At 38.0% G+C, this 27,813-nt stretch overlaps 1 protein-coding gene across 1 annotated transcript in view; it reads right to left on the bottom strand.

Moving 5' to 3' along the window:
• Positions 1-26,518, bottom strand: part of si:dkeyp-14d3.1 (transmembrane protein 132C) — a 244,288-nt gene extending 217,770 nt beyond the window's left edge. Inside the window, exon 1 of the mRNA XM_057357037.1 lies at positions 25,692-26,518. Coding sequence (XP_057213020.1) covers positions 25,692-25,767 — 76 coding nt within the window. The 5' untranslated portion in view covers positions 25,768-26,518. The remainder of the gene's footprint in view (positions 1-25,691) is intronic.
• Positions 26,519-27,813: the final 1,295 nt, after the last annotated feature.

Below are 27,813 nucleotides of genomic sequence, written 5' to 3'. Positions count from 1 at the left end.
ATGTACTGTCCTGTTTCAAATTTGTTGTTTACAATTATACTTTCAGAAATGTATTATTTTTCATTTATTTGGTTTAGGCATAGGCTATACAAAAAAAGGCATATACATGTATATCATATTTATTTATATGACATTACAAATAAACCACCCAATCTCCATTACAATTATACACCTTATACAATTATCAAATTAAGACCATTTTCTCTTCTTTCACAACAAATCCAGACCTTCACTCATGCACAATTTGTCGGTGTGCAGACATCGTCTGCTTAACTCTGTGATTAACTGTAATGTTGAAGCTGAGCTCTTGTAGGTGTGTGTGCACACAAAGCTCACAAATAATGAGAGGGTGCCAAAGAACATGCTCGTCAACACCCCTCACTCTTCAATCAGAGCAGAGCGCGTATGTGTGCGTGTGAGAGAGATCCTTCCCTCTGTCATACAGTGGCTTTCTAATCTCATGCGCTCGTGTGCACATTCAAATGTGTCATAATGCACAACCTATGGCACAACTTGAGGCACCAAATCTGAATATGCTAAAGCTAAAGATTAAAGACTTAGTGTGAAGAGAGGAATTCCACTAAATGACTTGAAATTTAATTGAGTTATTAAACAGCTTCAGACGACGTAAAATAGAGTGAATAAGGAATTGCATACTTTTAGGAAAGTTTTGGGGTCATTTTCAGCCACTGTCTAATTTTCTTGTATAAAACAGCATAGGCTATGAAGGAAGATGTGATGCGCTTTTGTCTTTCTTTTAAATTATTATTACCTTTTAATTATGAGGTGCATGCATTTTGTATGCTATCTGAGAGATGACTGACTTCATGTGCTTTATAGACATCACAAGGGAAAACACCTTACTCATAGCACCTGTCTATGAGCTGTAGAAGTAGTCAGTCCCTGTGTCTCAATCAGCTCCCTTGTTCAGTAGTCAGGGCACTGACCAGGGAGTTGGCCATTTTAAGGGCTGTCTCATTCGCAAAATCCTTCCAGTGCACTGAAACATTAGTTCCCTATAAATTCCCACAATGCACCGCAAAAACCAGGGAGCATCGATGCTCCCTATGTTCCCTTGCCGGAATTCACGTGACAAGTTTTGAAGACGTTTATCCAAAACCGCAGCTGAACTTCATGAAACGCGATACAACTTTTTAAAAGACAAACTCTTATTTTTTGTTATGTATAAACAAACGTTGCTAGTCAGGAAGGCAACACAATCTACTTAAAAGTTCAATTTAATAATAGGGCAAATTTCTGCACTGATATGTAACAGAATAATGAAAGTGTTTCTCATATGTACTTCAACCAGTATTTAATAAATAAATTAAATATTATTATTTAATAATAAAGTCAGAGAGATTTCGGTTTTGCCGGTTGTTGATTAAAACCAGCTGTGAAGAATCACAACGAGCATGCAGTCACATCACAGGAAAATAAGTGAATGAGAAGAGAGCCAGGGTCCTGACCAGTGTACACGATATACTGATTCATGATCTCGGGAGCAAGGGAGCTGATCGAGACACAGGCAGTGAATGTTACAGAGTCAATACTTTTCAGAAACCTTTGTTAGCGACACCGGTGGTCGATAAATGAACTGCAGCCAGCATCCTACTATAAAAAATTATTCATGTGGCTTAGTAAACAGTTATAGTAACTCAATAAAATCTTTTAAAATCATTTAACAGACTTTTTTGTTTCATTAACAAATTATATTTTTAATATACACTTAATATTTTGGTGATTTCTAATAGAAACATTTGAGTTTTTCAGTTTTATCAAATTTTCTACTTACATTTACAACATTTAGGCCCGGTTTCACAGACAATGCTTAGCTTAAGCCAGGACTATGCTTTAGTAAAATTAGGATATTCAAGTCGCTTTTAATAAAATTCCTTCGATAAAAACATTACTCGTATGCATCTTGAAACAAAGCAATGGCAATGACATGTTTTAAGATATGTTTGGGCAATTTATTTTCAGTTAAGACAGCTCAAACTTTCATTTTAGTCTGGGACTAGTCTTAAGCCTTGTCTGTGAAACCGGGCAATAAACGGTATATTTGATTGATTTCACAGCTTTAAATTTTACTTTTTTGAATGTAAATTGTTTCATGTAAAATAATTTTTTTAGAGTGTATCATGCACTTGAAAGTGACACGAACTTCAGCCAAAACAGTGACTGAACGTGATTCACAGATGTTGATCAAGGTTAATTAAAATTACACTCTTATAAATGTCACATCCTTTGGATTTTCGCAGCAAAACTGAGTCACTCAAATAAAAATCAGTAGTCTTTTACAGACAACATAGGAATTCGGAAAAAGGTCTCATTTTTTAAGTTTCGTTACAAGCTGTTCACACATGGGCAATAAAAAAAGATGAATAAATGAAGACTATAAATTATATAAATTAAAGCCTATTTTTTAAGATAGAAAAATGCTATGGATTTCTTTCCAAACCTACCAAGCTTTAACCAATCTGAATGCTAGAAATCTGTAAAGATCATGGCATTGTGAACTAATATAGCATTTACCTATAACTGCCAGTGTTTTAGTATTTTCGACCTTAAAATAATGTCTCTAAAATTATTACAGTGGTAGAACAACTCTTAACTGGACGAATTCTACTCCCGCTGCTACCTGAGCAGCCTCATAGCAGCTACAACCACTCTCTGTAAGTTCAGTGTTCGGGGCAATGATATTAATATTGACAAGATGTGCCACTGCCATTACGATGAATGGGGAGGAATATGGCCGCTCTAGCGAATGAAGTCCCGCCTTCCAGTGAAACGAGCCATTTTGACAATTCTCTGGGGCGGGGCTCTCGTGAGGTGCTTGCCAGCCTGTGCGCATGCACAGTACATGAAGCGATCTCAAAAAAACTTAGCAAACCCAGGTACAGTTCATGTCAGGTTTAATTATTATTTGAATAATTGTACCTTGTAAAAATATCTGCCTTCCCCATTCAAGTAGATAGGACTGTGGAGTTGCTATTACAGTAACTGCCCAGAGGCATTGCAAACATGGCCGCCGAGTAGCACGACTTCCGTAAACGGACTTGGTTCGGGTCGGTACCCACAGCCCCGCCTATTCCCTGCCTGCGGAAGAATGCGACATGGTTTCCAAACAACGTTTCTGTATTCGCCGGTTCCATCAGCTTCCATAACAGACAATTGCACTTAACCACATGGGGGAACCGTGAGCAAAAGTTTTATACTCTAAAACAGGGGTGTCCAAAGTCAGTCCTGGAGGGCCGGTGTCCTGCAAAGTTTAGCTTCAACCCTAATCAAACACACCTGAACAGCTAATCAAGGTCTCACAAAGCAGACTAGAAACTTCCAAACAGGTGTGTTGAGCCAAGTTGGAGCTAAACTCTGCAGGACAGTGGCCCTCCAGGACCGACATTGGACACCCCTGCTCTAAAACCTATAGTCTACAGCTCACCGCTTGACCATATTACTATCCTGTCCCTGTTTTTCTATTAAAAATCTGCGGAGAAAAGAAAACCTTTCGTTGGTAAAATTTCTCTATCACTGATTTCAACTGGACTCAGGTCTTATGGCTGTTCTTTTAAGGATTCTTTAATCAGTTACTCACCCTCATTTCATTCCAAACCTGTATGACTTACTTTCTCATGCCGAACGTAAAAGAAGATATTTTGAAGAATGTTGGTAACCAAACAACATTAATTCCAATTGACTTCCATTGTATGGACAAAAAACCACAGAGACATTTCTCATAATATCTTCTTTTGTGTTCTACAGAAGAAAGAGTCCCATACAGGCTCTGAATGACATGAGGTTGAATAAGTGATGACAGTATGTTTATTTTTGAGTCATTAAAACCAGGAGAGAACACTTTCGTATTGTTTATTGTCGCTCATTTTAGACATGCCAAAACACTAACTCTTTCATTCTAGATGCAGCTGGAAGTTATGCTGTCTCCGATATTTTTCTTTGTATTATAGGTAAGCAAAACGGGTGTATTTGCTGCCATGTTAATTACAAGTGTTGCTTACAAAGCACTTCATTTAAAGACGGCATTGCTGTCTGAGCACGCCGGCTTTTAGAGCTCTGCCTTTGAATTAGCTGCCTCACTTTCATATAGATGTGAAAACGCTGGGGTAAAGCATCCTGCGACACAAACACGTACACAAAACGTTGGCTCTGTTTGATTTAGATGTACCTTCGCAGGGTGTCACAGAGCGACTACAGGAATACAGGCGGATCATTAAGCTCCTTCTGATTATAGTCACCGTTTTTGAAGCCCTCCTGTCTCACCAATTATCCTTAGACAAGCAGCCAATGTCTCTCAATATTTACGCTTTAATAGAGCCTCGCACGACTCAAGATGGCCTCTTCAGCTCCGTCGAGCTAATAAGTCCTCTTGCAGATTGCTTCTCAATTGTATTGCTAACAATTTTAGGCCACCCTGATTGCATCCTCTCAGAATCTAACGGTCCTCCCTTAAAATGCATTTACTAAAGCAATAACATCTGGCTTCTCCATTACAAAGTAAAGCAACGGCAGTACTTTGCTTATTGTGATGCTGAGGATAAACAATGACAGATGCGACGCTGGTTTGACAATACGCCTGGGGTAATGCCATGTGTACGTGTGAGTGTGCGCTCTCATTGTGAGTGAAACGGATAGTTACGACAGATAAATACTGAACAGATGAGCTTTGGGAGGGAGGGGGTTGTAATACTACAACAGTATTTGTTTTAAATTATATTTAGAAAATAATTGTACTTTTTTATTGACACAGGAGGGATACAATGATGCGGGAAGGGTAATAGCCAGCAGTAAAGTCAGTTTACTGAATTTCTTGGCCTTTTCTAATATATGAGGGTTATTTACTGTATAAGCTCTAAACATCTGACAGTCTGCCTCAATATACATCAATAAACTCAACATGGAAATATATTTCTACAAACTTTGAAATGAGTTTCAATCATCAATTATAAAAGAAGCTATAATCATATAAAACATACTAACATATAAGCCAGCACACTAAAAACTGGTAACAAGTTTAATTCTTTACATTTACTTTACATGCAGCTCACATGTTAATAATTCATGTTATGAATTATTTTAATTCATAACATTAAGGGATAACTTTTTTTATCCCTTAATTCTAACCTCACACCGTGTCTACACCGGACGCGACAGGCGCGATGCGACATGGCAACCTGCTTGTTCTTAATGGGTTTGTCTCGTCACGCCGCTCCGCATCCAGTGTGGACAAATTAAAAACTTATAATGGGTTCTAATGCGTTTCTCATGTCTTTTGTCGTGTCGCATCGCAAAATGGCTGCTTTCAATAGGAGAAACAAAGAAACCGGGACTAAAACACAGTTATATGCTGAAATTACAAGCATCTGGACTCAACGGTGATCCTTACGACTACCTTACTACTTACAAAGGAATCAGGTGTTCTTGGACACTCAAATGTTTGCTTGGAATTGCGTTTCCTGATATTGTAACCATTGGTTTTGCCGAGTGTTTTACCACTCAAGCGGGCGCATTCCGGTGTGTTCATGTGGGAAAGTAACGACACGTCCATACCCTCTATATTGTACAACCGCTGAATAAATTAAGAGACCATTTCAAAATTATTCTCAGTTTTTCTGAATTTACTATTTGTAGGTATGTGTTTAGGTAAAATGTTCATTTTTGTTTCATTCTGTGCACTACTAACAATATTTGTTTCTATTTGCATTTATCTGCAGGAAATGAAAACTGGAGAAACAGGTGAAAATACCAGAAAGATGCTCTGTATTTTTTCAGACCTCAAATACTGCAAAGAAAACAAGTTTATATTCAATTTTAATCAATACAACAGTAATATTTGTACATGTACATCATTTTTATCACAGTTTTCATGTGTCTTGTCATGCTGTCAGTCTCTCACATGCTGTTGTATGACTTTATGTCACTCCTGAGGTTTGATTTTGTTGCATTTCAACACACAATGGACTGGAATGGCCACAAAACATCTAGAAATGCTGATTAAATGAAAATTTGGAATGCTCTCTTGATTTGACCACATTTTTACCATGGTAAAATTGCATTGGATGAACTGCACGGTTCCAGTTTGAGTTCCAGCAGACTGAGTTCCAAAAGTAGTGACACTAAATAAGATTTATTTAACACCAGTTAAAAAAGTTTCCCACAGAAAGAGATACAGTAGGCTTTGTCTTCTAAAGCAGTGGTTCTCAAACTTTTTCGTTGTAAGGCCCCCTTTGTGTTAAGTGCATCGCTTTGCGGCCCCCCATATAAAGACGTATAATCTTAAACTTTGAATTTGTTTTTGGTTTAATTAAAATTCTGTTATACAATGCTGGAGTCTCAATTCTTTTGGTTGGTGGTGTCATTTTTCTGATGTTTGATTGCATAAAATCTATGATAAATTTCTATATTTCATAAAATGCCACAAAATCGGTGGCCCTCCTGGATCCATCTTGGGGGCCCCCATTTTTAGAACCACTGCTCTAAAGGTTCAATAAACTGTCAATCTCAGCGTAGTTTCAAAGTTTCATTAGAACAGACGCAGTAAAGTCAGTAAATCCAGCTTCACGTCTCAGTAAAACAGACCCTTTGCAGTGCCCTCAGCATCAGCTCGCTCACTTCTTAAGCCAAATGGACACTTTGAATGTGTCGACTACCTTTTATTTCAATAAACATTTATCTGGGTCCCTGCTGACAGAACCACCGGGGCAAACTCAATGCATTTTGTCACCTGTCCTGAGGTCTTGCCTTCACGCTGCACAATGGGAATTTGTGCTGCATTGCCGCATATATCAAAGTGATTTCTGGAGCCATTTCTACAGCGGGGATAAAAATGTCACACACACAGTCACTAATGTTACCTAAAGGGATGGAAATTAGTCACCAAAGGAAATGTTAAGATGTGACTGAAACAAAACAACAAAAGCTCATGCTACTTCACTGCGTGGCACTGCATTTTTCCCAGAGAAAAATGGTTTTGTTCAGAGATCGCTCTTTCATGGCTCAGAAGGCTTTATGAAGTCTTTATGTCTCAACCTTGTCTTATAGGTTTCTTTTTGAATTTTAAGAAAGTAGAAACAAAAAGAACTGGTATAATCTGAATTTAAAAGTAAATTAATCCACAATGATAATTTGGTATAGGAAGAATTGAGATAAAATAATGTGAGACATGTGAGATTGCTGGGCTTTTTTATTTAACTAAAAGAAAATAACTGGGCCTAAAACCTGCTGAAAACTACTTCCCATCATTATTGGTGAGAAAGATCATTCACAATCCACATAGGCCATTTTTGTCGTTTTTTAACCAAAAGACTTAAAAGTCTTTGATCAATGAAAAAATAAAAAGAGATAAAGTTTTTCTACATTGTATTATTTTAATACGCAAATAGTGAACAATAAACATTAAAATGAGGATTAAAGTTCTATTTGACAAACATTTCTTTCATGCAATCAATTTATTACATTTAACATTTTTGAACCCAAAACCACGTTTACACGATGAAAAATGGAAACATTTTTCCTTTGCGTTTTTGAAAAGTTTCACGTACACATGACACATGACATGTCTTGCATTTACACGGATCCAGGAAAACGGATAAAAACGCTGTAGTATGCACATCAGGCCAGTGGATTGGCACATACACGTGCACAGTTATAAGCCAAAAGTGCTTTTTAATACCGTTGGTCGACGTATATTTGTGTTTAAAGTCTGGTGAATGTAAATAGTGTGTCTCCGCTGGTCTTATTGGTGCAGCAAATCCACATTTTGCTGGGGAAATATTAATACATAGTAGAGAAGCGAGAGCTCACAGTACGGGAAGCCGCCGTATTGTTTTGGGTATACTCGCGTGACTGAGCGCGTAATACGCATGCGTGTGACGTCATCGTTTTTAGAAAGTTCTGTCTTGCAGTTTACATGAAAATGGCGGCGTTTTCAAAAAGTTGCACTTTGAGACCCGTTTTCAAAAGTTTGCGTTTTCAGTCCCCCAAAATGCCATTTCCGTCTAAACGAACGGCTAAAACATATAAAAAGTTCTCAACTAAGTCAAAACTGCAAGATCCCTGATATGAAAACAAATCTTTTTTCCTCTATCTTCGTTTGCTGACTCAGAGACTCAGAGCCACTAAAACAAAAACAAGGATCAAAACACTTGTCAGATACTTGACATTCTGATAACAACACACAGTATAAACCAACATGAGTACCATTTGTAATAACCATCATCGTCATCGCCTGTTTATCTGCAAAATCTATCTGCAACTCAATTCTCTTTACAACAATAAAAATATTTTGTTTCCACAACATAATAGTTACAGTGGCTTGCAAAAGTTTTTATCCCCCTTCATTTTATTCACATTTTGTTATGCTGCTGCCTTATCTTAAACTACTTTAAATGATTATTTTTTTACATTAATCTACACTCCATGCACAATAATGACAAAACAAAAAAACTGATTTTTGACAGCTTTGCAAATTTATTAAAAATAAAAAACAAAAATAAGTACATTGCATAAGTATTCACACCCTTTTCTGGGACACTTGAAATTTAGCTCAGAAGCATTCGTTTTGCTTGTTGATGTTTATACACTTCGAGTGGAGTTAACCTGTGCCAAATTCAATTGAATAAGTATGATTTGTAGCGGCACATACCTCTCTATAAAGGGTGCAACAGCTGAAAATGCATATCAAAGTAAAAACCAAGACATGAGGTCAAAAGAACTGCCAGTAGAGCTTTGAGACAGGATTGTATCAAGACACAGATCTGGGGAAGACTTCTGAAAATAATTTGCTGTATTGAAGGTTCACAGAAGCATGTAGCCTCCATTTATCCTCAATGAAAGAGGTTTGGAACAATCAGATCTCTTACTTGAGCTGACCTCCTGTCCAAACTGAGCCATCGATGGAGAAGGGTCTTGGTTAGAGCGGTGACCAAGAAGCTGATGATTACTCTGGTTGAGCTCCATGATCATATATGGAGATGGGAGAAACTTACAGAAGGACAAACATCACTGCAACACTCCACCAATCTGGGCTTTATGGCTTATTGGCCAGACTCAAGCCTTTGCTCAGTGAAGACACATGGAAACTTGAAATATGCAAAAACGTACTTCAACGAATCTTTCAAACTGTCAGAAACAAGATATTCTGGTCTGATGAATCTCAGATTCATGCATCATGTCTGGAGAAAAACAAGCACTGCTCACCACCTGTACAATACCGTCTTAACAGTAAAGTGTAGTGGAAACAGCATCATGATGTGGGGGTGTTTTTCAGCTTCAGGGACTGTACACAAAATACGGAGATAATGATCATGAAAACCTAGCCCAGAACATTCAGAACCTCGGACAGGGCAGAAGGTTCATTCTCCAACATGACAATGATCCTAAGCACACAACTAAAACAATGCAAGAGTGGCTTATGGACAACTCTGTCTATGTCCTTGAGTGGCCCAGCTAGTGCTTGAACCCAACTGAACATTTCTGTAGAAACCTGAAAATGTCTGTCTACTGATGATCTCCATCCAACCTGACAGAGTTTGAGAGGATCTGAGCAGAAGAATGGCAGAAAATTGCCAAATGCAGATGTGTAAAGCTTTTCACATCATACCCAAAAAGATTTGAGTCTGTAAAGGTGCTTTAACCATTTTCTGAGTTGAGGGTGTGAATATTTATGCAATGTACTTATTTTTGTTTTTTATTTTTAATAAATTTGCAAAGCTGTCAAAAATCAGTTTTTTGTTTTGTCATTATTGTGCATGGAGTGTAGATTAATGTAAAAAAATAATCATTTAAAGTAGTTTAAGATAAGGCAGCAGCATAACAAAATGTGAATAAAATGAAGGGGGATGAATACTTTTGCAAGCCACTGTATTTCATAAATGTTGCAAATGATCACTCAAAAAGTCAAATGCAACAATACTGTGCGGTTTCCTCATATAAAATAAAAAAACACTTGAATGCTGATAATATTGTATTTGCTAAAACAAGATGCATAACAAACTGAAATCATAGAGGCATCTATCCCTCTCAAAGTGCTGAGTAACGGCAGCTTCAGATGTCGAAAATACACATTTCTTTCACAAGAACACGCATCCATATTTTAATCATCGAGAGATAAATGCAAAGGTCACTTCAGGTTATACGCTTTTCAGGAATGCATGCTTTATCAATATTTAATATTAGGTTGTGCTGGCTAAGCATTCTAACCTCTGCGTACTACACAATAACTTCAATACCATACTAAAAACTAGTACAGGAATACTTCAACATTTAAAAAATGACTGGTAATAAGTATATAATATTATATGCACATGAGCTTTTAATCTACTGTGTCTTTAAAAAAACTAGAACGGATATAAAAAATAAATATGATAAAACAGTTATAAATATACTTTACAATAAGGTTGTATTTGTTAACATTAGTAAATGCAATATCTAACATGAACTAACAACGAGCAATACAGTTTTTCAGTATGTATTAATCTTTCTTAATGTCAACACAATTATTCATGTTAGGTTATGGTGCATTAACTAATGTTAACAACATTTGATTAGAAAAATGTATTAGTAAATGCTGAAATTAACATGAAGAAAGTTTAATAAATGTGGTAAAAGTACTGTTAATTGTTCAATTATGCATTAACAAATTGTTAACAAATACCTATTTTTTATAATCTCTTATCATTAAAAATACCCCACATCCAATATATCTGGGTTTAAAAATAGGACATAAACACTAGCAAATATCTGAAACTTAAGTGTTTATCTGTTAATTATCTTTGTAGGGAAAATACTCAATCATCAGATAAAACAAGGTTCAAGCGCACTCTGGATGAATCATTTTGGAGCCTGAGCTGAACCTGTGACCTGATTAAATTAACTTCGACCAACCCGACACCCTGAATAATTCAGACAGCAGCATGCTTTGCAGTAGCTCTCAACTAAAGTGAGTGTAATGGGCCCCTGGGTAGCCATTTATAGCAATGGAGTTTATAAGTGCATGGAAACCTGTTGAGTGGGAGAAAATCCATCCTACAGTAACTCCAATCGGGGGGTAATGGTATTTGGGGCATCTTGGTCTGGTGTAAACAGGCTAATCTTGGATTTAAGAATGTTGTGTGGTATGTAATAGCTGCTTAATTAATCCATAGAATTAAGTGTCAAAATACCAATTACAGATTTTAAAATGCTTTGAAAAATGAAACCTCTAAAGAAAAAAACGATTTAAAAGTTAGGAAAACAACCCACCATCCATCAAATGGATGCCTACAGTCTAGCGCTACAGCGCCACACTGGTCAAATCGTGCTATAGCAGGCCTTACATGATGTCATATGAGATCAACTATTCGACAACAAAAATATTTATTGACCATTTTTTCATTGTCGATAATGTTAACTAATCATTTCAGCCCTATTAAAATCACAGATTCACAACCATAAGCCTATAAAATTGATTTATAAGTTGTGGGGTACGATTTCACTGGAAATGTTGGTTTGACATCATTTGCCTTCAACTCACATAAGACAAGTACGCAAAGTAACCTGCAATTGGATATTTGAAACAGAGATGGCGATATTGAGTTAAAGTTTTCGGATTGCAGCTTTAAAGGTTTCATTCTTCAGAAAGAAGTCAAAAGTAAAGTGTAATTACTTCCAGTTCCCTGCCGTAAGCCGATGGCTATGATGATACACGTTCGGCACCCACAGATCCAAGGCGACAATACGACAAGGCCATGGCTGAAGGGCAATTATGTAATCATTAAAAACAGTGAGATGCCTCTCCATTCTCATGCGGAAACTGACTTCTGAACATCATTGCGGTGCTTGTGGCGGTCATTTGGGGTTCGTGTGATTGAAGGATGAGCCACTAGAAGAATAACATTGGGAATGATTCATCAAGTGATGAGAAGGGACTAGTTTAACAAACACTGATTGATTATGACCCTCAAACACTAATCAAACTCACAACAGCACCGGAGAAGACGTATGAAATTGACCTTTAAACAGGACAATGCGACTCCCGCAACACATTTAGCTTCTGTTTAATGCGTTTCTGACTGAAACTGAATATCGAGTGGGAAATGATGTGCGGCAGGGTTTTGTTTACCGGCATTTAATTGGTTCTTGAATTGTTGTCTATAAAAGTATACTGATGGTTTATACTGTTTTTACTATCAGTGTGGCCTTGGTTAGTGGAAGAAATTTAAAAGAAAACTAATCACATTTGACAATGTGAAGGAATCTTATTGCTATAGAATAACATGCATTGATAAATCATGCAGAGTAAGACCGGGGATATTTATAACAGTAAAACCGAAGAATAAAAAAAGGAAAATGTTTTTTAAAATAGAGCTATTTTTGCCTTTTTAAAGCAAAAATAAAGCCATTTTCAAAATACAATTAAAACATTTTAAGTCTGGAAATGTGGATCTTTGTGTATTCAGTTTGGGTGCTAAGCCAACATTTAAATCAATCTACTCACCTTCCTTTACTAAATGCCAGGAAAGAAGAAAACTAGTTTTTATACTGTGTTATTTGGCTTTACCATATTTTGGGATAATTAAGTAACACCTTTAATGTGCTTGAGACAACACAATGTGTCTGTCAGTGGTTTCTGGCCAAACGTGGACACCCGAAAATTATATTTACGTGTCCTCTTTGTACATTTTATTTCTGGCATTAAAAGGCAGTTTGTTCTTCCTCTCCTGCTTTAACAGCTTCTAGTCCTGCGGGGAAGGCCTTCTGTGAGATGATGGGATTTCCTTGTGTGAATGGGATTTGATCCCATTTAGACACAATAGCATCAGCGAAGTCATGTGCTGATGTTAAGCGATGGGGTCTGGCTCACAGTTGCCGTTCTAATTCACCCAGCTGCATTGTGCACGTCATTTGTGTTTTTGCAGGTGATATTTACATTTACATTTATGCATTTGGCAGACGCTTTTATCCAAAGCAACTTACACTGCATTGTACTATACATTTGTTGATATGTACTATACTATATACGGTATATATATTCTATATACTGTATATATATATATACATTGGGTATACAAGGTGGACTGGATGTACGCTTGGCTATGCAGTGTATTATATATACCTGCTTCCCTGTTCCACCACTAACCTCCCCATAACTACTCTAAAAATATATATTATAATGGTACGTTTTTTTTACATGATGCTATCTACGATGTCACCTTCATGAAATCCCTGTGCTACAGCTCAGCACGTCTCAGTGTGTACATATCTATTCTCCATTTCAACACTCACCACTGAGTTCCAAAGTGCATTTGGAAACCAATATCAGCATGATAACTGTACATCAGGGGCTTCATTAAACTGGTTTCCATGGGTGTACAACTGTATGCCGACATCACAAGAAACATGTTCTCTGGAGTTACTCTGATTCACACATCACACCACACTATCTGGCAGTCTTACAGTAGTTTCCTACAGTAAATGCATATGCCAACTGTAAAGTTGGGCTGAAGAGATGCTCTGGCACTGCCCAATGGTGCAAAACTGGGCACTTGGTTTCAAGGCACAAATCCACACAGAGTCGGCGCCAGGGTGCACAAAGTGAGGGGCTGCTATGTTTAGTGGGGGACCGCTATGTTTAGTGGGGGCACCAGGGTTTAGGGGTGTAGAATGGGCCGGTGCCGTCCGAGGTTGAGACACGGCACATAGGCTGAGGTCTCGCTCTGTTCTGTTTCAGTGTGCGGCTCTTCTGGTGTTAAGAAGTTATGCCCCAGTATTCTTCTCAAGTTTAAGTTTTAACTATTTACTTTTTTATCAGTGATAATCGCGGAAAAAGTGATCTATATGCAACGTAGTAGGCTAACCAAATCATACTTGTTAAAGCGGCACATTCGCACATTAAAGGAGTGTGCAAAGAAATCCATGTCTGCGCGTGTCAGCCGCGCACTGCCTATTCATTGATTAATATTAAAGAGCCACACATTTTTAACTAAAACACAGTAAAAATAAAGTAAAATCCTGCCCATCGGTGCTCAATGCCTGCGAGTTGTAGATACAAAGCTTTTCGTCCAGTGCGCGCTGTCGTTTTGAAGTCTCAAGTTTAACAATTCTAAATGTCCATTTCGAGGACAGCATTGCATATTTCGCATAGCTTTTTTAAAGCTAATAAATTGAACTGAACTAAAAGACATGACAGACACTGTATGAAAGACACTGAAACTGAAAGGCTAATTTTAATACTTTTTAATATCAACTTGGAGGAGAGCAAATGTTGTATGACGTTTTGACAAAAAGAACTGGAAATACACAGATCATACATAAAATTCAGTTGAAGTTAATAAATGAAGATTATTCATTTAGACGGATGTTTCAAAAGCAGGCTTTGAAGAAAAAGTGACAGAAAAAGTATACAGGGGACTGTTCCCCAGTAGAACTTTATGTCTAGCAAAACTTTCTACTTTGAATTACGTTCACTGAAACGTGCTTCCATTTAACCAAGAACATGATCCAAAGCACTGATAGACAGCCTATATCTCTACTTGTCACCGTCTGCGTAATGGTAATGCCCGTTTCTTGTTAAGCAATGCATACAGAAATGTTGCCGCTGGACGCAAGCAGCCCTTTAGCTTGTGTTTTTTAACAACACATGTAAGTACTGCACAAGACACTGTTGTCTGTCAAGTCTGTTGACGAATAAATAAAACAGATGTCATACTAGGGCCCTACATTATATTTTAACCTCTGCTCTTGTTGCTTCTTTAATTAATATTAACCAAATTCATTTTCCAAATGTTTTTTAAATTATTTCGTCTATTATTAATTTAAAAAGTGAAGGGGCACAGTGACTGAAGTGGCCGGGCTATGCCCCCTAGGGCCCACTCGTGGCGCCGACACTGAATCCACACCACACAAAATATTGTTCTTTCAAGTTTGAGGTACACTGTAAAACTTTGCTGTAGTTTTTGCAGCAGGTTTGCCAGTAACTTTTTAGTAGATTTAATTTCTACTTAATATACTTTCCAGTTAGTACTGTTTTCAATTACTTTAATAAAAATGAGCAAGAAGATACTGGCATTAGCACAGCAACACTGCAAAAAATGACATTCTTCCTAACCATTTTCCTCTAGTTTTCTGTAAAAATATTTAAAACTTCATAAATTACGATACATTTACATAACAAGAAAAGTGACCCGAGATATTAAGTCTTGTTTTATGAAAAAAATATATATAAACTAGGTACGTTTATACTTAAAACAAAATTGTGCATTAAATTTACAGTAAGTTACTGGCAAACCTGCTGCGAAATTACAGCAAAGTTTTACAGTGTAGACTATTTATTTTTCGTACAGCACTACAATGTCTCCTTCAGGTACTGTATGCGCTATAGTGCTACTGATCTTCCTTATTAGAAGGAAACATTAGGAGGAAATAAAGCAGACGGAATCAGCAGAAAAGTTTTTTGGAACACCTGTCTTCCTCTGCTTCCTACTACTGTAAGTCATTATAAAAACACATTAGCTCATTTGTATTCACGATTGGTAAAAACACACACAGACCAAATGAGGACAGGCAACTTTCTATGTAGACAATCTTTATCTGTACATTCTAAATTCCTTCTAAATAATAAGCAAACTGAAGACATTTCTCAATAAAAATGTTCTGTTAGATTCAAGATGTTTCCAAGTTCAGGGGCAGTATAAATATGTCTAACAACAAAGTGAGTATTATTTTATTTGTGTACCAAAAACAGTTTATGAAAACTATCATTGTGTAAGTATAAACAATAGTTTACTGATACACTGAACACATTCTATTTTGTCAGAAATTGCTGATTAACCATAGAGCAAAAATGCCATATTAAACAGTGTTAAAAACTTGATTCCATTTTACAGATAAATGACCTGCAAATAAATGATAAATGTTTGTATTGTGTAGGATTAGACTTTTACTATATATGTTTATATAATTATGTTTAGTATTAAAGGTGCCATAGAATGGAAAACTGTTATTATCTAGGCATAGATTAATTATAAGAGATCTGTACATGGAAATGACATATCCTGAGCCTCAAACACCATTGTTTCCTCCTTATGTAAATCTTGTGCATCCAAAAGACCACTGAAAAAGAGGCCAATACCAACATAACACCGACTGTGACGTTACAGTTCTGCAGCTATTGTGAATAGGGTTGTGCTATGTCTACCAAATTGGCATCGGACGATGTCTACATTGAAACCTTGCGATGGACAATGACATCGTCGTCTTCTTTAAACAAGTATGAAGTGAGGCGCGTCTAGGCGCGAGCTGCGCAGAGACACGACTTCTTTATACAGCGCGAGCTGGGCTGTTATCAAGTCAGGCGTGTGTCATCTGTACAGTGCAAGCTGAGCGTCTTCTTTAAACAGCGCATACGTGTCTTTTGCATTCACGTTGCGTGCATTCGCATTTATAATACGTCCGTCTAAGCGGCCAACGCCTCCGTTACGGCCCCATACGTTAGCGGAAAACACGTCCGTTATGGCCCCATACGTTAGTGGCCCACCGGGAAAACGCCCGGTACACCAGATGGCCAGTCCGCCCCTGGGCATCGCGCAGCGTTTTTATACTGATTTAAGAAGAGGGCAATTCCGACTATACTGCCATTAGAACACCTACCGCAAGCAGCAAGTGGTGATTTTATCCACTTCTTCCATTTTACGGTTGACAGTAGCGTTCTGTTTGCTGTGTGAGCTAGTGGCATGAGCCGCACAACAAAACAGCCAATCAGAGCAGAGCTCAACATTAATATTCATGACCCTTCCAAATAAGGTAATAACAGACCTTTTCATTCTAGGGACAAATCCTGGGTAAATGGACATGTAAAACCGTTTCTGGATCATTTTTTCACTTAAAAAAGCCACATACTTTCTATGTAGATATCAGAGAACAATTTAACATATTGTATCAATGAATTCTTCGGCACCTTTAAACATTGCTTAAACAAACGGCTTTAAACCAAAACAATGTGACTACATAGTCGATCAAGTTATATTGCTAATGCTGGCACGTCTCTCGCATTGCTGGGCTATAACAAGCAATCAAATATACATAAATGAAAGGAAAATATATATGCTTTTAACCCTTTTGCCCTGTAAGTTTGTCTTCAGAAGTTATTAAAAAAGTTAAAAATATTAAACAAAGATCGAATTAACACGGATATTACGGCATGAAGTGTAAATAATGAAAAACACAGGAATCTGATCATGATACAGTTCAAAATGAACAGCCAGTGGGCCAAAAAAGTTCCATCTATGACAATGTAAAATATTGTCGCTGTCGGGCGGAAACCTCCTATGTCCAAATTTGGTCAATTTCATATTTTTTCACAAATCGATGCTATTGGTCAGGCCCCATGTGGGTCTGTTAATTTTACAAATTATTAACCAATCTAAAGTGTTGAAAATAGCTTGAGAGCAAATCTCTTAACTCCATTGGACACTTCAACTGTCTGAGAAGTCTCGTAACTCCACCTCTTCTTCACTCCGCGGGAGCTTCTCGACATTACGTCTCCTGATTGAAAGTTTTTTAGATAATAATGAGTGAAAATAGTTAGGTTAGATACATTTGAGTAGGTCTGTTTTGTTAAAAATCGATAGCTGTAATGCTTCGGTGCAGAATTAAGCCCGTGAGCCACGAAGGTAAGTTTGCGAGCAGATTCGGCGAATTTCCGCCTATTAGTCATCCTAGTCAGCTCATCGTTTTTTGTATTACATCACTTATAGTTCTTAAACCTTTAAAATAGAGTTTAGGAAGATGTATGTAACCACAGTCGTTAGCTTTGCTTAACGATTGAAGCCTTTTCTCTTGTCAAGAGGCTCAACGCGACCGCCGACTTTATTTGCATGCAGATTAATTTCCGCCTATATTAGACAGCCTGTTTAACGCATCACTCATAGCTCTAACATTTAAAATAGAGTTTAGGAAGATGTATGTAACCACAATCATTAGCTTTCATTAGCTCTTAAAGCCTCGTCTCTTGTCAAAAGGCTCAACGCGACCGCAGACTTTGATGAACACTGCTGGCAGCAGCGACGTCTGTGTCCGTACCATTCTTATCAATGACAGCGTAATCTCGTATCTCCCAAGTCATAAACCTTGTATCTCCGATTAAACATGGTTTTGGGGAAATGTTGTGTTAATGCTGGTACACAACAGTATATGATAGCAAAATAAGGTATAACTCAAAAAAATATGCAGTTTTTTTAATTTCCTGAAAAATAATGATTTTGGAGATACAAGGATTCCGCCCGACAGCGACGATATGTTTTATCTGGTAACATCTAAATTTACTGGTTTTCCTACCACTACACATATCAGTGACTGTATCAACCCATCACCTGCCACAAAGATTTAGAGAATATACCCCAAGTAGAATAACTTAAAAACTCAACAGCCCAGATATGTACATTAAAGCTGAAGAATGTCATTTAATGAGATATAATTCTTGCTTCTACCTCAGTTTTTACAACAACCCTCCTTTGGCTGATGTTGGTCTTAAAACAACCCCTCCCGGCCCCAGATTGGTTGTGCAAAAGTCAATAAGCAGGAACAAATACACAATAGTAATGTTTTGATGATCCAACAAAGCATCCTTTAACCATATTATTGTACATTAAGCAAAAGTAGAAAAAAGTAATTTAACGTGACACACTTCTGCTTAAACTTGCAGCATTTTATCAAGTGTGATCATTCTTAGTTAGGTGAAGGACCTTTCATTGATTATACTAATTGACTATAATTATCTGTAAATGCCTCCCTGAATAGTTATTAGAAAAAGCTTGAATCCACTCGAATCAGCAAATTCAGCAGCACAGGTATTTAAATAACCATTCCCAAAGTAAACTCACTTTATTTCCTCCCTCAACTCTTTTTCACTCATTAATTCTAGCACATGTAGAATCAAACTCTGGGGTAACAATTTCCATTACTCTGCATCTCAGACATAATGTTTACAATCCACAACCCTGCTCGATCACAAAAACACGCTCTCTAAAGTGATCATGCAACAAACTCTTGTTTAACCACCATTTCACTTAAAAATATTACACAATGATTGTAAGGAAAGGGGTTTTTAAAAAATCAAAACAGGAACAGCAGAACATCAATGAAAATCAATTCTTAGGGCAGAATAAGAGAGGAATGAATTGCACCTGCTGACAGCGCATTTGTTTGCACGCAGTAGCACCTGATTTACGAAAGGTATTATGCCATTTAAATAACAGCACAAATACGGCCCAAGAATCTGTGCTAAACGCCATTTACACGCCGCAGTTTTCCACCGTGTGGAGGATGCAGCAGTTTACTGAGACTTCATACGACATCATCCAACCAACCCAGACATCGGAATTAACTCTGTAATACGGTAATAGTTCACCGGTTGTATTGCTCAATGCATGTTTTGCTTATCATTTGATCACTATTTGCTTTGTTACTGCCCGGGATTAATCGCGATTAATCGCATTCTGAATAAAAGTTTGTGTTTACATAATATATGTCTGTGTAATATTCATTTTATCTTAAATTATTGGTAAATATACATAATAGGCCTTCATCTAAATATTTCCTTTATAAATACTAAATTAATATGCACAGTACACAGACATATATTACAGCATGTGTCACCACATATACGTTTTTGAGGTAATATGAAGTCACAGACTGTAATGTGACAGGGCTGAATCTACATCAAGTTGAAGGGATTAGATCTTTATTGACATTTCCATTTATAAATAATTACACATTCAAATCTGAAACTCGAGCAAGCTTTTTTGGTCATGTAAATGTTGTCGTAGGATGGCATTAATACAATGCATTTAGATGTTGAAATATCTCCCAGCAGTCCAGTAATCTCAATGGGCACCAGAGCAGCTCTAGGGTAATGAGGCAACAAGAGCAGCATGGCTGGTTTTGGTCCCAGGTGAGACAAACACTTAACCACCGAACATGGTTTTCAGTGTTTAAAACTACAGCTTACATGCTTCGGTACTTTTCAAGCACAGCAGAAAATTGCTCTCTGAAGACGCAAAGCATTGTGGGTAAACACGATATTATCTAAATTAACATATGTATTTGTGTGCTATTGCGTTTTTTCCTGCGTTTAATGCGTGCATTAACCAAACAATTTGGTTTTGTGTTGTTTTGCAGACAGCTCAAAATTACTGCAGGCAGCACAAAATGTTCATCAAGTTTAAGCTTTAGACTTGACTGTTTCAAAAACAAAAAACAAGCTAATTTATAAACACATCAGTAGACATAATCTACTATCTATATTTTTAGAGTTTAGAGTGACGGTCTTGAATTTTTAGCTAGACATCATGCTTATTTGAAGGTCTGTTTGCAACATTTCTAACAATGGGAAAAGATAATAAAAAAGGTAGGAAAAAACACATTACACATTCTGGAGTTCATGCATAATGCATTAGTAAGATGTGGTTTGACATGAAGCGAGTTTCGGCTAGCGACATTTTTATAACATGGTGCAACATTATTTACAAAACTACTGTCACTTAATATTTGGTTCATTGGTGCGTGAAAAGCAGTGTTTCTATGTAGTTTTCCATGTTGCAGCATCTCTCAAGACAGCAGTATATGTTATAGAGTTGAATCAGATGTAAGGACAGTGACCAGCTCGTACATTAAAATATTTATATAAATGTTTACAAAGTTCTATATGTAGGTGTGCAGGAAGCGGATCCACGTGCAGTAGGCCTATTAGATTTTTATATATGTAAACAAAGTAACAAAATCGCCGAAAACAAAAGACATAAGACCAAACCTCTAACAACGACAAACACCAGACAAAGGAAACACAAGAGCTTAAATACACAGGGTAAGGAGAGGGCTAACAAGACACACCTGAAACAGATCATGACACAGAACCAATAGAAAAAGGAACTACAAAGAACTACAACACTAGACACACCCTGCGTTCCATTTCGAAGGGCTCATCCCTATGCCCTAAACCCTTCGAATGGTTTACACTCCGGAGTGAGAGCTTTTAAGGGTTAAAGGGTGTAGGGCACCAAACAACTGTTTCTTGAAGTGCCCTTCTGCGTCATCATCCCGCGCCCATAAGGAGGCGGCGTCACCACGCAAAGAATCTGCGCAAAGAATCATGGGAGCCCGAAGTGACCATCAGTTGTACCCTTCGAAATCCTTCATTCTGAAGGGCCCTTTGAAGTGGCCAGTTATGAGCACTTTTCCGTTTGGAACGACCCTTCAGTATGGTGGCCATGATTGTTCGGAGGGCAATATATCCCAGTTGGAACGCAGGGTAAAGTCAGAATAATTGGGGAAACACAGACAGGGATCATGAAAGTAAGGTTTAGGAGATGCCCGAGTAGGGTGTGTGTTACCTTAAACCTTAAAGGGATAGTTCACCCACATTTACTCACCCTAAGATTGTTCCAAACCTATATGAATTCCTTTATTCTACTAAACACAAAGGAAGATATTTGGAAGAATGTCAGTAACCGAGCAGATCTCAAGCCCCATTGACTCTCATAGTATTTATTTTCCCTATATGGCAGTAAATGGGGGCTGAGATCTGTTTGGTTACTGACATTCTTCCAAATATCTTCCTTTGTGGTAGCAGGACAAAGAAATGTATACAGGTTTGGAACAAGCTGAGGGTAAGTGATGACATTTTTGGATGAACTATCACTTTAAGTCAAATCCTGGGATTGAGTCCCTAAACTCAAGCCAAATTACCATTATGTCTACTAAGGCTGAATAGACAGAATTATTTTTTTACATCCGAACAGGGATTTGATATTTTACAGATTATATAGCATGAATGCGCAAACATACATTTGACTGCAATATACATTCATATTTTCGGCATTTTACAGGTACACCGCTTCAACATTGCACCTTTATTCATCTCAGTGTATGGTGTTCTGAAGTACCTGTTTTTGACAGCTGCTGTTACCCACTGCCACTCAGTGTTCTCTCTTTTATTAGAAACACTAATAAGCGAAACCAGCAGGAAGAATGACTTCAGGCCTCTACACTCCTGCAAAAACTTCACTTCCAAAAAAAACCTTTCTTTTTTGGCACTCGTCCTTGGTTATTAAAATTTTCCACAAACAAATTCAAGCAGAAACACCACCATATTTATATGCAAATGAGATCATGAATATTCAAGAAAGGTGTTTTATAAACCATTTATCGTTATTTGGGGGAGTCGTGTGGAGCCAAAAGCTTGTGACTGTGAATGCATAATCTTTCGCAAATGAAGAGTTATAAAGTGACTGCGCGCACGGTATACATGTCGATTTTTTTTTAAGTCAAATTACTTTTTTGTGCCGCATGCTGATTCTGTTTTTTTACATTATGTAGATATTTAAGCTAAACATGTTTAATGCATGGTAATGGACAAAGCTTTTTTCTTTCAATGGCTGACAATGAACATTACTATAACAACTTCTCATCACTGAAGAAAAATGAATCACTAAACGCCATTTCACAGTAAAAACAGCTTACAATAGCAGTTTAGATCAAGAATACAGGAGAATGCTCGCCTTTTAACGTCTTCACTAAAGGGCCAGATGGCATAATAATAATATTTGATGTACCGCTGTAACTCAAAGCGTTACTTAGATAACAGCTCCATCATACCTCAATAAAGTGCACTCCATTAAAATCCTCAGTAAAAATGTGACAGCTGAGATCAAGACAAGTGGCATATTTTACAGGTCATTTTATACCCGGCAGCACTGTAATTCTCAGGGTTTACTGACCGCTTCTATTCATGACGTAACAGAACATTCATGTCCGTGTCTTTAGATAAGCCCTGAAATCATCTCTTCCGTCAACACCTGACTGATCAGTTCTGACTTCTATCTCTTTTCTACTCTTTCAAAAAAAACAAATCTGTATACTGTGGTAGGCTATATGAGACCAGTTTTCTTTTATTGCACTTGTGCTTTTTGTTGTCCTTATGTTGTTCCGATTGCTTCCATTGTTTCCCTCATCTGTAAGTCGCTTTGGGTAAATGCGTCTGCTAAATAACTAAATGTAAAGGAAATCAAATAAGATGATAAAGTCAAACGGTGCTCTTTTACCACAGCTGTACTTAAACTATTTTGTTAATGTAAAAGCAAAAGTTTTGCCCTTGACATGCTCTTTTTTTAATGTTGAACTCAATTTCTGGACACAATGGTGTGTGTAATTACTCCGATGTGATGTGAAAAGCTTTCAGGATTACACTTTATTTTACAGTGCCCGTGTTACATGTGTAACTATACATTTTAGTACAGAGTAATACAAATGAACTACATGTACTCACTATAGGATTAGAGTTTGGTTTAGGTTAGTTACATGTAACTATGCATCATTTATAGTAAATACTATATATGTAACATGTGTAACAAGGGCACCGTAAAACAAAGTGTTAGACACACTCTGTCAATTTAAATCTAGACTAAAGACGCGTCTTTTTAATCTTGCATACACTACACTTCCTTAATATAAATCCTCTGAGGGTTTAGGCTGCATTAGTTAGATCAACCGGAACCAAAAACACAACTGATGTATGTAACGCGGTTCAATGTAAGGAAGGAAGGAGGCGGGAACCGGCGAACATTTAACAATAAACTTTAATCAAAAATAAACAAACAATAATACAGAAGTAAAAGGCCGGCAGCACCTCACGGACGACTGCCGGCCACACAAACATAAACACAAAACTTAACATTTCCGGGCCCGGTCCTCGCTCGCCATATTCTCCTGCCGTTCGTCCTTTTATGCTTCCGCTCTCCTCCGTGAGAGATACGAGGCCGGATTGACGCCCAGCTGACAGTGTTACCCGGCCTCGCTTCTTCCTCCCACGGCTCTCGTCACGCCTCCCTCGTCACAATGTACTTGTTGCATCAAAGAGTGCAGAACAGTACTCTACTCTCAGCCAGTCTTGTCTCATTGTTCCAAGGAACAGTCGTGGCCTAATGGTTAGAGAGTCGGACTCGTCACCAGAAGGTTGGCCGGCGGGTAACGACTGAGGTGCCCTTGAGCAAGGCACCTTACTGTCTTGCTCCCCGGGCGCTGCAGTGATAGTACACCCACTGCTCTGGGTGTACGTGTGTTCACTACTCTCTAGATGGGTTAAATGCAGAGAGTAGTAAATCACATTTCGGGTATGGGTCACCATATCTGACTAATAGGTCACTTTCTCTTCACTTCACTTTCACTTTCACTTTCAAAGTTACCACAGCGAGCATGCAGTTAATGCCCAGACCTGATGGTAGAGCGAAGAATGGGAAGTGGCGACCTGACAAGAGCTGGATAAAGAAGGACGCGGTGACTTGACACGTCTTCACTACAAAATTTCAAATGCTATTAGATTATTAATGATAATATTAAATCTATAATTTACCTTATTAGTAAGTTTATTTATTTTTATTTAGTCTTGTTGTGCAAGCACTGTCGAGCTTTTGCCAGAGGAGAACTGGAATCCCCTGGTTGGGTCTGGGTTGTCCTGAGGTTTTTTTTCTCCATTGGAGTTTTGGGTTCCTCGCCACCGTTTGCATACTGTTTTGCACTATTTGCCTGGCCGGGGGGCCAGAATTTTAAAGTTTCACTTAATTAATATTGGATATATATATATAGGAATTTATAGTCTGTTATATTTGACCTGTGCTTCTCTCACCTTTATCTTAAGTGTGTGCTCTCACTGTGCGTGTGTGCATGTCTGTGCGTGCGTGTCTGTGTGTGTGCACGTGTGTGTGCGTGTCTGTGTGTGTGCATCCATGTCTGAGTCAGAGCTTCTCTAAATTCAAGACATGCTATGACGTTTTGTCTGGAACTATACCAACAACATTTGCATTGGTTAACATGTTTCAGATCTTCCAGATCTTTCGATTTGTTACACTTTCGTATCTTTTTCACTCTTTCAAAAAAAAACTGAATCATTTATTTTTCAGTGACGGTGTGCTGCTCAGGAATTCTCATACATCTCTGCGAGCTAACAGTGAAGCCATCCGCTTCTGTTCCTCACAGTGTTCGACACCATGAGTAATGCCTGCTGAAAACTCAGAGACCTGGATAATTCCGAGAGCATCTCAGCACTAACTACCACATGTTCCCTCACAAGACAAGATCACTGAGGTGGAGATGGAGGGCCAAAAAGTGAGAGAGAGAGCAAGTAAAAGACAAAAGAAGGGAGGACAGGGAAGAAAAGACATGCCTCATTACATTTGGGGCCTCACATTATGCCTGTTTCTAATGCAACCTGTAATTTGTTTTCAGAACCTTTGATTAAATGTGTAATAAACCAAACCACCACAACTTTCAGACAAACGTTAGCCTTAAATATACCTGGCAGCCAAAATGTCAACAGGTGAGTTGGTTTAAAGGTAAGAAATAGTAATTATAATCATATTTTTATGAAATCCATTACGTCTACAGTATAAAAGGTCCTACAAACGATAAGTTCAGAGGACTGTCAGTGTTTGCGTTATGCATACGATACAGATGCAGATCTGAGGGCGTTGAATTCTGCATTTATAACATACATTACTAAACGTTCAGATTAACAGATAAAACTCTTTCAACAACTATGAATTTCACTTTTTGATGCTAAGTTAGTTATGGGAAATCCCATACAGCAGTGTCTTAACTCATAAAAACGCAAGTGCAGGTGACAACAACATCTCATGTTAACTTACCTTTGAGCAGCATTATAATGAAATGCAGAATGTGGAGACGCAACATGTTTGTTTTCGCCCCGTGAGAAACTTCCATCTCGACACAAAACGGTGCGCGCTATCCTAAAACGTTCACAAAATTGCGCGGTTACGTTGCAATATCTCACGTGGAGGAAATCCAGCCGTATTCATCTTCAGTGTTCTTCAGTTCACAACGGCGTCTCTTCACTTTTCTTAATGTCAAAAAGCATATCCCAAAACGTCTTGCTTAAATGTGTGCCCTAAAATGCCAGGGTATCTCGTCGTTGCGCGAAAGATCCTTGCCAAATATTGTGCTTTCCAAACAGTATTTCTCCCACGCGTCGTTGTCTTTCACTAAACATCACGCAACTCAGTCAAAAAAATCAGACGTATTTCGTTTGATTTCCGTAGCTTGGATACTTTTGTGTTTCTAGTAAAGTCTGGCAGGTTTTTTAGCCTGATGAGTGATGCGTAACGCAGGATCTCTGTTTCCCCGCATCCGCGCTCGCATCCTCTAATGCGGAATCACCCAGCGCACCCTAAAAGTTGCTCGGGCGCAGGACTGCACGATTTGACCTTTCCATATATTTCTTCTCGGTTAGAGTAACGTCCAGAGATGTAAAATAAGACTTGGCTGGTTTCCTTCGACAGGCGAGTTTTCTAATGTTAAAAACGCTCACATGGCCATCTGCCAAACCACAAGATAAGCCTCTTCTGTTACAGCACGAGTTCGTATAAAAAAAAACAAATGGCATCAGCTGACGTGTGCTTTGAAAAAAAGAAGTGCATTTGGGTTTGAAGAGGTGCCTGCGCCAACCTCTCCTCTCCACTCCCGCGCAGACACTGGCAGGTCCAAACTGAGGTACAGGGTAAAATCATCACCTGAGGCACCACATCCACGATCCAAGGCTCCCTATAGACTTCTGTACAAATAGCTTTAGAGATACAGAATTGCATCATAGCGCATTTCAAATACATCTGATGTGACTATGCCTAAATGATTCTGATTTATTTTGTCTTCCACTTTTTTAGAGACGTACAGTTGGAGACATAAAGACACAAAGCATTTGTTAGGTCTTATTTTGCTTCTAATTATGCAACTATACATTTCATATAAGAGAAAAATATTTTCAAGCCTTTGATGATCGTTACTGGGTGACATTAATTATGATCGTTGCTAATCAAATTGTAACGACTGCAAAACAACAGCGACCCCTTGTGGATATTACACACATGTACGTCTGCGTGTGTATGTGTGGAGGGTGAATTGCCGCAATTGTGTGTAACTGTTAACAGATGACCAACACAACACATCAAAGTCTTTTTGGCAAAATTATGACCTGTAATGTTGTATCATGTAAATCTGTATAGGCCTACTCTCTTTTACCGTGTTATTTCAATTTCCCTTTTTGGAAGTCGTTGCTTTGTGTGGCGTTTTCGTGCCAACAAAGATTTACAGGCATTGATCACTTTCAGACATAATGCATATAAGGTTTAGGTTTAGAATGCCTCTGCGGAATAATTTTGTACTTAGTTTACATTTCATTAACGGTTTTATCAGATTAATCTGGCTGATTATAAAAAGCATACATCAGAGCTGTCAAAACGGAGTTTATGTCCATGCATCAATCCATCAATACCCCGCACCGGCTAAACAAAGTCTTTACATCATATCGTAGAAGTAGGCGTATTACAGTAATTTTTTTTATTTCTCAGCCCTCGAGAAAATAAGCTACACATTAATAACAGAAACAACCACATTTATGCATGTAGCAGATGCTCTTATCTAAAGTGGGTTTCCTGGGAATCAAACCAACAACCTTTGCGCTTCCAACACAATGCTACAGGAACACAATTATAAAAAGATTGCCTCTATAGAAAAAAAACAAGCTACTCAAAGCTTTAGTTGCAACCAAAGAGCGCATGCCACGGAAACGGGCCGACCTGAGATCCCCGTCACACTGTCATCACATCCTCAGAGGACCCTTAAACAGAAGCTAAACGTGGGCTCACACACATCGAGATCAGATCGCATCTATGCGCGCGTCTATCTTATGCTTAATTAAGTTAGCGAGCATGGCGCTTGAATCTTAATGAGAACGCTCTCCCACATTACTGAATG

This window comes from Triplophysa rosa, linkage group LG17 (assembly GCF_024868665.1).
Source record: "Triplophysa rosa linkage group LG17, Trosa_1v2, whole genome shotgun sequence".
NCBI classification, from domain to species: domain Eukaryota; kingdom Metazoa; phylum Chordata; class Actinopteri; order Cypriniformes; family Nemacheilidae; genus Triplophysa; species Triplophysa rosa.
The sequence above is the reverse complement of the archived record's forward strand: the minus strand, read 5'-3'. Positions and strand labels throughout refer to the sequence as shown.